The 12703-nt window shown below is 35.8% G+C and overlaps 1 protein-coding gene across 5 annotated transcripts in view; it reads right to left on the bottom strand.

Annotated features, from left to right (window-relative positions):
• Positions 1-12703, bottom strand: part of TENM2 (teneurin transmembrane protein 2) — a 523826-nt gene that overhangs the window by 304605 nt on the left and 206518 nt on the right. For 3 of the 5 annotated variants that reach the window (XM_086621658.1, XM_086621659.1, XM_086621661.1), the window contains exon 3: positions 4072-4155. The exons of the other annotated variants lie outside the window; for them this stretch is intronic. In XM_086621658.1, the coding sequence (XP_086477784.1) occupies positions 4072-4155 (84 nt within the window). The remainder of the gene's footprint in view (positions 1-4071; positions 4156-12703) is intronic. 5 annotated transcript variants of the gene reach the window in all.

Below are 12703 nucleotides of genomic sequence, written 5' to 3'. Positions count from 1 at the left end.
AAATCATTGCTAAAATTCCATGACAAAACCAGGTTTTGCTCACGTATCTGTGAAAGAATTTCCATTAAAGTGGAAAGCCAAAAAACCTCCCAGAAATGCAAACTTATATAATCCTCAGTAAGGTAAATCCACATTGAAAGCAGCAAGTGAACTAAATTCCTCACTACTGTGATTATAAACATCATCCGCAGTATCCATACACAGTATTTAAATATGATTTTCAACAAATTAAAACAACTTATTTATATCTGAATGCTACTGGACATCAGTCTACCGTTCTCACTGATGATTTTAATGTCATTCCACAGAGAGACCATCCTCCTAAATCAAATCCCTATACAACCAGTTACATTTTGTATCTAAACATCATAAGCACAGGACAAAGTTAAAACCATTTTCTTCCCCCAGAAAAGGCATAATCCTTATGTTACCTAAATTATGGTTCAATTGCTAATGTTCCAAAATTACTGTAAGAACTTCCTCACACATCACAGATTACCACAGATCTTTGAGACAGTAGTGTGCTTGCTGTAACATGTCAAATACATAGCTTATTAACTACATTCAAATCTCTTTTTGGTATTGACAGGAATATGTACGAATTCAGAGACTATGGACTCCACAACAATGTCCAGATTTGCATGCTCACAGCTTACTCAAGATCATCATGTCGAAACAAACAGCAAAGTTGCTTAAACTGCACTACAATTGCTCCAAAGTGGACCAAAAGATAGGAAATGGTCAAAAAAAGGCTGCCTGGACAACCACCGATACTGCACTGCAATGTGTTTTTAATTACTTGACTCAATCCTTTCTCCCTGCCTGTGAAATCTTCTGTTGTACTGAATGGTCACGTCGACTTGCACACACGGCACAAGGAACCGACCCTTTAATCTTCATTATTTCACGAGCAGCACAGGCCTCTCTGTGTTCTATTGAAATCATACTCTAAGCGCAGCGCTATTCAATTTCTTCTTTTGCTTTTACGTGCTGCTCAACGTTGCACTATCCAAATGCTTTAAGCGCATGAATTAATGGCTTGGCTAAATCTCTGAGCTTTTGTTACGTTATTTTACAGCTATAAAAAGAAACCCAGGCTGGTTTTGTTTGTTTGTCTGTTTTTGTTTTTAATTCTGGATGCTTAGTTTGAGAGAGTTCGGACTTTTTGGTAGTGTTTTGGTTTTGTTTGCTTGTTTGTTTTGGTTATTTGGTGGTTGTTGTTTTTAAAAATCTATTAAGAAATCTTCTCCCAGAAAAGGATAAGTCAGAAAAGGTGAGATTTAGGTCTACTCCAAATGCTAAGTAGGGGAGATATTTTCCTATAGGAAGCTTTTACGTTTTTCCTTCCAGAGTCTGAAGACGGATCCGACAACAATCCTTCTGCCTGTATTTCTGAAGCACTGACCATTGTAATACCCATGTTCAGCACTTAACCTTTTCTCCCATTACCTCTAGGTCTGCACCAGCAGCATCTTTCTCCTTAGCAAAGCAAAAGTCAAATAGATCAAGAAAGCTAACATTTTATTAGAACATAGTAAAGCAATCCACTCCCTAAATGAGCACACTTGATAACTGGGTACCTTTAAAATGAAAAGTCTGAGGGCTCTACTTACAGTGATACAAAGTCCTCTTCTGTTGACACAACATGCACACTGAAAGTTTAGCAACACTTTGGATGCATTCTCAGCCAGCTGAGGCTTTAAACCAAGGTTAGTGCCATCTGTTTGCTTTTGGCAGCATCCAGATGTAAAAAATTCTAAGGCACTTTTTAAAAGGAACAGAGATAAAGCTTGGTTTTGGTCAATTCCCTTGAAGTAGTAACATAATAGATTTGGCTGACATCAATGCCAGTCAGCACATCTGGATCTATAAGCTCACTGCACCTTTCTTACCACTTTTAGAGCATGCAATGAACTATTTTATTAGCCATATCAGATTTAGTATGTTCAAGTAATTAGACTCATAAAAGTCATAAAAAGTACTAAGTTTTCCTATTGCTTGACTCAGTTCAATTATTTTCTTAAATGCATGTTACTATCAAGCCAGAGGTGAGAATTAATGCTACTGTAAAGTATTTTTGAGTTGTTACATAGTTATTTATACATTCTCATATAGTCCTTGATTTCTAGAGCCCTGAACAAATACAATACCAAAAATTAAAAGCAATATGTAAATTAAATTTGTTTCAACTGGGAAAGGTATCAGGTTGTCAGGAAAAAGAGCTAAACCAACGAGAAACAACGTCTGATGAAAAGCCTCAAAGCTTCAAAAGAGAAAAGACATTATTCAGATTGTTACAATCTGTAGGGCAAAGCCTTCTGTGATCCTGGAAAACACGCTCCAGTATTATTCTTTCAGATTTAGCATGGCCTAAATAAGATAACCCATTCATTTTACCTGCACCGAAATCCCTTCCACAACACAAATAATCATGAATGCTTCAGATATGCAGATACATATACCTGGCCATTTCTGTTCTTTATTAATTTCAGCTTTATTACCAACCATATACCTGCCAACTTGGGCAATTTTTAGAATTATATACCAGCATTATGAAAATTTAATTGCTTTACCAAATGCTCTGGCTCCCACTCTTCTAAGAGGCAAGGAAAAACAAAAACCAGTCCTTAACTCCAGTTTGAAAACACACTAAGCATTCTTGGGCTGCAATAAGTATGAAACGGTCACAGATGCTCAGCACTTTGCAGAATTTGATGTAAGAAATTGTCCCAGTATTCGGTCAGACACTGTTTGAGATTCAAAGCATAATGCCATTCACTAGTTTTTACCAAAACTCAAGCAATTATAGAACGAAATCTATCAGAAAATCAAATTGGGAGTGACAAGAAAACCTTGTTTTATCTCTCATTTAAATATTAAGCAAGCAGAACATAATTTCTGGTCAGGGCCTAATTCAGCAAAGCACTTATCTAAGTGCTTAAATGAGAAGCCAAATGGAGAGGTATCTTTCATGTATGTAACTAGGTCACGGTTGCAATGGAAGAAAAGAATGAAATATCAAAATATGTCTTTCATCTCATTAGGCAGTCAAAGACAAGGCCAAAATTGCAGTGTTGAGGACAAAAGGCATTCTAAAAAATGGCCCCTGCTAAAATAGTAGGAGAACATACTGATCCTACAGTTAGTATAAGTGCACATATAAAGTGAATGCAAACCATTTTTTGAATTTAAGAAACATCAAGAGGAAGATGTCACTGAATCTTTATCTTCCTTAAGATGCCTTCGGATTTATTTTACTAGAGCTTATTATTTTTTTCTTTTACTAAAAAGTACATTGCAAGCTTTTTTTTCCAAATATCATCCTCCTCCCAAAGGAGTTTTGCTCTCAGGGAAAAAGGTGTGGGTGTGGAGCAGTGGTACTTTAAAAAAAAAAAAAAAATCTCTATCAGTGAGGTAATTCCCTACAAAACAAAAAAAACCACAAAACCCCCTGATTGTTTTGCACAGCCCCTAAGATACAAAACTCCCATGTCACACCAACTGTGACTGTCTGAATCCAAAACTCTTAGATCAAAAAAATTCAAATCGAGATCAGACTTACCACTAAATCTTTCATTAGAAATTCAGATTTAAGAATCGCTGAAGCAACATGTATCAGATTCAAGTTTTTATCAATGGGACAAAACATATGTAATTGCCTTTGTGAAAATAGTGCATCTAAGTGCCATATTGTCTTTAAATCATGCCTGTGTGTACCCAGATCTGGCATGTTTTAGCTCTCTTTCTCTCCATGGAACATGCCCAGCCCTGTAAAGCAACATCAGCTCAGGAAAAATGGAACTGCCCACTGAAGACTCTCAATAAAAAAGCCCTCCCTTACTTAGTTAAATCAAATTAAATTGATTGAGAAGAATGAAGGAGAAATAAGTTGTCAAGAGAGACCAGGTTTATTCAACAGAATATGAACACCCAGGACAAAAACCCAACCAACCAAATCCCGCAATACACAATAAGCAGAACATAACAAAAATAAGCAGAACAAAACCCACAAATTCTAAACTAAGTTCTAAGTTTACAAGGAATACAGTTTAAGCAAGATAAAAACCTTACGTATTAGAGAGTTCTTTGTCTCAGCCAGCTGCTGCCAGCTTGTCTGTCTGTCTTTCAATTTCTCAGAAAGGTGTGTGTGAAAATCTAAATGAAATAAAATAAATACATTTTAGAGATGGCTCTTTTCCTTCTTTTCTTCCATTCCATTCACCTTTGGTATAATACAGCCCATAGAATGTTTCACCTCCTCCCACCCAAAGCATCTCTGAAGAATAAAAAAATACATTACTCATTATTATCTAGAGACTGAGAAATCTTTTATCGTGTTATCAATGACATATCAAAAGGCTTATTGAGCAGCAGTAGTACTGGTGAAATCTTGCTTTGCAGGAGGCACACATACCCACTGTCGGTATCATTAACCACAGAAAAGGACAGAATGTATAAAAAACTAGCTATAATACATGCACTACAATTTAACCTGGAGTCCATGAGAGTTTCCATACACGCTGTACAGTAGGTATTTAAGATCACACCAACTTATTTTCAGTGTATTATCTATTACTGCTGTAGTCGAGTATGTATCATTATAACCTTCTAAAAGCTAATTTTTATTATCTAAAAACAGACACTTGAGATACTTTTGGAAAACAGACACTTTCAGCTGTAATAAATCACTTCCCACATGTTTATTGCAGCAGCATGATGACTTCTACAGTGACTATCAACATAATCAGGCTCATTCTGCTGCATCTCAACTAGACATGAACCAATGAAACTGCACTGTTGCAAGGATGGCAATTTTTTTTGTTTGTTAGTTTGTTTGTGGTTTTTTGTCCTGAAAAACTCTCTAGCTTTAGGAAGGCAGATTTTCATATACATATAAACAAATAACTCTCTAGCTCTGAATAGCCTTTCTCTTTGACCAAAAAGACAACAGCTTTCTTTTGGTTGTATAACTAATTCAAATATACCTGGATTTTGAAATCACGAAGTAACTAGGGAATTCTCTTATATTCAAAAAGCACAAAATCAACTGAAAATTGTTACTGAATTTCATAATAACAAGATTTTTCAGATTTGGTACACTTATTTTTATTTATTTACATGAATTTCCTTGCACAAACCAGTAAGACAAGAAGCCTAATAATTAATGTATGGTCACTTCAATTCTTGTTCCTCACTGCCTTTAAGGCTTCATTGGGAAATTATTTTACCGGGTACATCTCAGGTTCAACCTCTGAATAATTTTTATAAGAAAATAATAATCAAGACTCACCAGAAAATCAAAATTAATCCCTTAACAGTTTATCCATTGTCATTTTATCACATTACCCTTTCAGCTTGTGTACGTTACTGAATCTGCTGTTTTCTCTTTTTACCTATTTGTGGTCACTTTGGGATATTTGATCCTTACAATTACAAAGGATACAGAGGAGGATAACAAACTGTTCCCTCAGGAAAGCTGAGCCATCCCTCTTTTTGATGTGAAACATCTAAAACTAATGGCTAAATCACAAGTTTCCAAGCTCTGTTTCCTCAATAATTTTTTTTTTTTTAAACAAGTTTGTTCCCAATGCCCAAAGGAAAGAATAATTTAAACGTTGAGACACTTTAAAAATAGTGTCATCTGAAGGGAAGTCTCTATGGGTATTACCTTCCTTTGACACTTACAGGGAGTTAAACCTAATTGCATTTAGGGTTATCTCTAGCAGCTACACTCAGAATCCAACATCCTCATGAGAACTATTGTTCTAACTAATCTACTTATTAGGCTTTTATTCAGATTTAGTAGAGCATTTTATAAAAAACATCTCAAAGGGATAGTAATGGATTTTGCAATTATCAGACAGGAAAGAACAGACTATGACCTACAATCTTTGGCCTTCCCAAAAATTAGGAATAAAGTCTTTTGTAAGTAAATCTTTAGACTATTAAGTTAATTTTAGTCCTGATGAGACACCACACTTCACATCTGGAAAAAGTAAAACCTGAGTGAATTAACCATGCTTTCTTCTAAACCACAAACCTCCTATTTTCCACAGGTCTGTCTGCTCCTACAGTAACCGACAGAGAAATCTGTTTTCTGTACACTACTTTCAAAGATGAATGAATAGCAATTTTCAGCTTGCTATCTTAAGTTTCAGTTTAAAAAGTTAAAAAAGTTAAAAATCAATTCTGATACAGCTAATTTTAAATAATAGTATAAATACTTGCAACACTTTGAAAATTGAGAAAACAAGTACTGCAATTCCTAAACCAGTCTCCTGATGTTCAGAATAGCTGTTTGTCTTCTGCACATTAAACTCAGCAAAGTCATTTTCTTCTCCTTTCCTCACAGCAGCCTCTTCAGAAACTGATATTCTGCTTCCGCCATTCAATTACTTTTAAACATTTACCTAATTTCCCTCCCACCCCAACAGTCTCCCACGAGGCCTGGCACTCTGACAAGACGTACACGACATCTTCTTGCTGTCCAAGAGAAAGGCTGACACGAGAAGGCTGTAATTACTCTCCCAATTTTCATTCCCTCTCTATCGCTATGCCGCGTAACCAGCAGCCAGGAGCCCCCTCTGAACACCATGCAGTCAGAGATCCCATTCCTCAGGATCCCACCACAGAGCATTCCTGGGCCTCAAAGGACATGTCTTTCTAACAGTAAAGAGGCTGATCACCAAATATCGTGTTGGTCTTAATTTATGGTTCCTCTTTTGAGCTGGTCTAAAAATGACTCGTAACTGTTACCTATTCAGGAACAAGTATGATTCCTCTCTCTTCTTTCTTTCTCCCCTCCATCCCTGATTGTTTTCTTCCTTTGCAATTTTCCCCTTCATAGCCCTGCATGAATGGATGCTTCCAACTATGCACTATTAATTTTCACCCTTATTCGTTTCATCAGGTATTCTGGAATTTCACTTTTTAACATTTCCCAAAAGGCATCACTAAAAGCTGGGCTACCAATGATACCGTATAGGGTCCACTCTTTAAGATGATAGTACATTGTTTATGATTTATTTTTAGTATACTATTTATTATTCATAAAAGTATGAAATCTTTTTGCATTTTATAAGGCTTGGTTTCTCCACCCATAATTCTTATGCCTCTCTGTCAACCTTCATCTAGAAAATAACTGTGGAACTTTAAATATGACCAGAGTTTAAATATCCTCCTAAGCTCTGTTCTCATTTTCCCTCTTCTATTTATCAAAGTGACATAACCCAATTTTTACAGGTAATAAACAATAAAAAAAGATGGTTTATTTTTATAAACTAGCCCTTCAGAAGCATTTAAAAAAGTCTTACAAATAAACACTCTTAAGTTCTCAAACAGCTTCCCCTCCCTCCCAATATTCACACAAAAAGATCCAATAATGAACACTTGCTCCATTTCTGTCACACCACGGGGCTGAAGGTTATCCCAATTGTCTCTGATTTCCTCTCTATTGAACACTTTCAACGAGCAGAAGTTGCTCCTCTGTTAGTACCTTAGTACATTTTCATTGCTGTTTGCTCCCCGTTTATTACTGACCATCATGGTTTTTGAGGACTAGGACAAAAACCTAACAACTGAGAGAACACACAGTACTGGGTAGGTCAAAACTCTTAACCTATATGAAAATAACTTCTAGAGACAAATAATGATTATGAAGAAATGAGAAAAAATCATGCACCAAAGTATAGGAATATCAACTGTTCTGTAATAAAAGTCACACGTTTTTTCTTTTCCTGTAATTGTCTTAATAGAATGACTATTTGCTGGTTTACTTTTAAGTTATAGTGCACATTTTATATCCAATGTTTGTTTGATCTTTACAGAAGCTGTATTGTTTTTTCTCTCCTCTAAAGCACATTCAACAAGCCAATTAAACTCTAAAAAGCTTTCCCTACATAGTATACCAGCAGCTCTCAGGCAGAATTATTCTCCAATACAAAACATCCATGACATGTATTTAAGTGTACACTTCCAAAAAATCAAATATGTTACCACACCACCAAACATTCATGCAAGAATGACAAACACTACACAGGAAAATGCTCAAACATTAGTTCAAATACATTTGAAAGCCTATTATAGTTCAATGAACTCAACAGAAAACACACCATTTTCCTTCTTCTGTCTACCAAAGGTAAGGTTACAAAATGGGAGTCAGAAGAATTTTTGATTTGTATTGCTATTTGCTATGACCTAAATATTACCAAACACTACCAGCAACAGAGTTACTGCTCCAGGGCTGGATTTTCCAAGCACATTGCCTATGTCTCTTATACAGAATCAACTAAGCAATTAGCTGCCTTAGAGAAAACAGCATAGGACTTAAAATGACAAATACGTTCATTTTGTATTTTCATTTCCTATGGACTGATAAAAGCACCAGGAAGCACTAGTACCATAAGAATCACAGGGACATTCATAACTCAGATCAGCACTTAGTAGAGTACATAGATGTGTCTATTTGTGCAGAAGTCTGTCTACACTTATGAGCTTGAAGTGAACTGAAACTAAATTTCAAGTGGATTTATTTAAGCCAAATTAAATGGTTTCCACTTGTCTTATTTCAAAAAAAAAAATTAATTAAAGGGCCTCTTAAGTCCAAATGAATATGTCTACATAGGAGTTTGCATCAATTTCACAATACCACTTTAAAATCATGCCACAAAATCACTGGTAATTTGGACGAATCTTCTCAAATGTCCTTGAACAGTGAAGCCCTAACGCCTAAAATATCCATAACTACCTCTTAATTCAACATGATCATTGACTCACACCAACAGAAAAACTCCAAGTGAATCTTCAGAACATTTTTTTCTCTTTCTCATAGTGTTTGCTACTGGTTTTGTTTTGCTTTGCTTTTTAAAGTAAGGATCAATTTAACAACTATTACTTTATGCTGTTAGGAACGGGTTAGTATCCCCAGACAAGTCAATGACTCAGCTGCAGGTCAATATCCTTATAGTTCACAAAACCATAAGCCACAACTCTCATGAGAATAATGTATTAAAAACTAAGAAAAGCTTTAGTCTCAAGTAGCAACTACAGGTACTCCAAGGTTGCCTTCTCTTTCTATAATAGCTCCTCCATGCGAGTCTTTCTCCAAAATAACACTTTATTATTAGTTCAGCCTCTGTTCCAATGACTATGTTTCTAGATCAAGAACTTATGCCTGGAAAGATCAATATTAGAATTACTAGGCTAATGGGGAGAATTTAATTTACTGAAGTACAAACTAAACAGTTCCTAGCGAAAGTTTGTATCGCTTTTTAAAATCTAGCTATTTGAAAAACAAAATAAAATTAAAACCAGTATCCTTACATAAATGTCCTGACAAAATTTATATTAACCAAGTTTTACAACAGAAGTGGTCAAGTACAAAGTCTAAATTTAGAGTGGGCTATATACCTGGTACTACAACCAATCAACACTTCAATTAAAGCACCTACTGCTGTTCTTCATCACTTTTGGCAGCACACAAAACTGTGTCAATAAAAATAGAGAATGCTAAAAAGAATTTTAAGAATTATAAAAAGAATTCCTTAACAATAATTTTTCTCCTTATTGTGGGATACATATTGATATCCAGTACTTTTTCAGCTTGAAAGTGGAAAGAAAGAATAAGTCAACCAAAACGCTTCAGTAAAACTTATCTGCCACATAATACTTTGCTGCTTCTTTTGTAAGGGAATAAACCAAAGTTAGTTGCTCTTGATAAGATCGCACTTCTTTTAATTTATCAACTAATGTCAGCGAACAGAGCACTGTGACAGCTGTGAAATGAACATTAAGGGATTCATAAAACAACAGAGAGAAGGTTTTCCAGTACAAGCACGCAATTAAATAGCGCTAAATTATTATAACCACATGTTGTGTGTCGCGTCACCCCATCCCTCCATCAAAAGAAACAAATAAAAAAGTAAATCCCCAAAACATAATTTCTTCTGTCAAAAGAACAGCACAAAGCTAAGACATACGGACAAAAAAACATAAGAAAGACCAAAGTGCTATCTAGTAGCTACTACCTTCTAGTCCTTCTGACATATTAGGCACTTTTTTTCAATGACCTGAATATTCCATAGGCCCTACGACATCCTGTATGCTTCTAACACCGCAGTTTATTATTCATTTATAATCAAGCAGGCCCCTACAATCATACAGAAAACCTTAAACACATACAGTTGTGTTCCTAGGGAGCTGGTGATTCGGATCAATAATAATCCTCATAAAACAAAAAAAAAGCTCTTAAATACCAATTTCAGTATGTGACACTCTTATACAGTTATGTTCTTCACTGTTAAGAATTGTTGTTTTCAAATTGTTAAAGTGAGTTAATTGATGAGCCTCAACCACCTTTAGACCTACTTTTACCTACAGATCTCTCATCATTCTACAGCAAGTTCTATTAGTGAAAAGAAAAAAAATCAAATTACAGTTTTCAAGTAATTTAGTTGGTAAAATCTAATTTGTCATCTGTGCTTGTAAACAATTTTGAAGAACTAAGAACTGACACACAATGCACAAGAAGACAAATAGACAAACTTACTATCTTACTACGTTACTTCTTGAGGAAAAAAATTATGAAGGGCAAGATTTCAATCTCAAATTTTACCAACTATCTCTTCAGCCTCTGTAATGAGATCACCTATAGCTTTGAAACAAATTTATTCTCAGTATCCTTTGACAAAGCATGTAAGTACAACCTGTAGCAAGTCAGATCAAAGATCTTTTATCCCATTTCTAGCCTAAGGAAAAGCATAAAACTAGAGTAAATAGATAAAGATAATCCTTCAGAATAGGCTCTGAAACTCTAGGAGTTTCTCTCAGATTTCCTAAGATTTTTATTTAACAGCCTTTGTTGGATTTTATTTCCATCAATTAGAATCGCAGAATCACTTAGGTTGGAAAAGACCCTCAAGAACATGGAATCCAACCGTAATTTCTCAAGTCTGTCTTTGAACGAGTGCAAACACTAAGTATTTACAAAGGCCAGGGACAAGAAGTACGACAACTTCCCTGAATGTTACATGAATAAGTAGATTTTCTTCATTTTGGATCTGCCATTTGCTAATTTGATACTGTATAGCTCCCACATGGGGAAAAAGCAGCGAACAATCATTCTTTGTTCACATTCTTTAGGTCACTCACCACTGTGCAGACTCAATTACGTCAGCAGTCTCTGTTTTTTTTACACTAAATAATACTATGCTATTAAAGTCATTCTCCACAAGGAAAACTATGCCATACTTTGGGCAACCCCTCTCGCTGGCTTTCATTTTTTGCAGTTCTACTATATCACTCTTTAAGTGGAAGAATGAGAATTCAACATATCATTCAAGGCATGGACATCCCACCCCTTTATACAACAGCAGCGACGGCATTTTCTGTTTTGTTCTTTATATAAACCTTCCTCTGGTTTCTCTTGTTTAAGAAGGGAGTTGTTGGCGTTATTGTAGTATCGTATGGATATCCTTTCACAGATTGTCTGCTGTCACACTAACGTAACTTTGCTGAAAAGTAATGGACAATCTAGATCCCGTCGTATTTCCTCAGCAATTATCAATTTCAACTTCTGTTGTCTCTCCCACCCACTCAGCACCACAAGATTCTTCAGGAAATTTTTCACTGTCTTTGTCTTCACTACCCTGGATAACACCTGGCATACAGAAAATGTTCACCTCAGTATCTGTTTTCTCAGCTACTTTAAAAAAACACTTTCCCCATGAATGGAACAACAAAGCGCAGGAGGAGGCTGCGACGCACTCAAAGCAACAAGACAAATTCAGTTCTTTTATGCAACGATGTACATTTACCTTACGCATCATGGTAGCTGCTTCCCTCTGCATACAGCATAGGCTGTTTCCCGACAGACAGACTCTAGCCTTAAGGACTCTGCCCAGTTTCCACAAACCAAGCAGTTGACAGAAGTGCCAGCAGAATTGCCTGGACAAGGCAGACCTACATAAACATATTACAAGTTCACGCTGTGCACTGTCAGAGAGAAAGCATTAACACAATGACTCAAAAGGGATAACATTTTTGAGTAAATAAATGCAGACAATGCTTTCTGCCTGTACCAGAAGGATATTTATGTTGTGCAAAACACTGCAATATATTCTAGCTAAGCTACAAATACTGAGTCATGTGGTGAGTGACCTAGTTTCCTTTTCATTTCCAGTGTATTTTTAGTTATTCCCTGTTGATCTATGTTTTCATTAGAACCTCAGGGATACGTCCTTTTGAAGTCTGCTGGAGACTGAATGGACATATGATGCTTTGTAAAGAATACCTAGGCATTTTTCCCCAACTTTCTCTCTCTTGAAGTCATACTTCTAATAGGAGCTCAATTGAAGAGCAAATAAGCATCATTTTTTTACCTCTTTATCTTATCTTTCCTTCACAGGAACTTAAATGTAAATGCGAAGTAGAATGAACACCGACCAATGCATCAACTGGTAGTGCAGTGTAATGACTACAGCCAACAAAGCAAAGGAGACTGCTGTGCCCTCTGCTTACCGCCACAGCATTCTGCAGTTGGCAATACTAGCAGTGTTCTGTATATTTTGTTTTTGAAACTGAATTTACATAGAAGTACATTGAAAATCACTCCAGTATTTACACAGAGGTGGCCTAATTCATTTCTGTAACCTTGTGGAATGGCATATAACATTTCATGTAGACAATTAAGGAAATTATATTGATT

This window comes from Tauraco erythrolophus, chromosome 16 (genome assembly GCF_009769465.1).
Source record: "Tauraco erythrolophus isolate bTauEry1 chromosome 16, bTauEry1.pri, whole genome shotgun sequence".
In the NCBI taxonomy this organism is placed as follows: Eukaryota; Metazoa; Chordata; class Aves; order Musophagiformes; family Musophagidae; genus Tauraco; species Tauraco erythrolophus.
The sequence above is the reverse complement of the archived record's forward strand: the minus strand, read 5'-3'. Positions and strand labels throughout refer to the sequence as shown.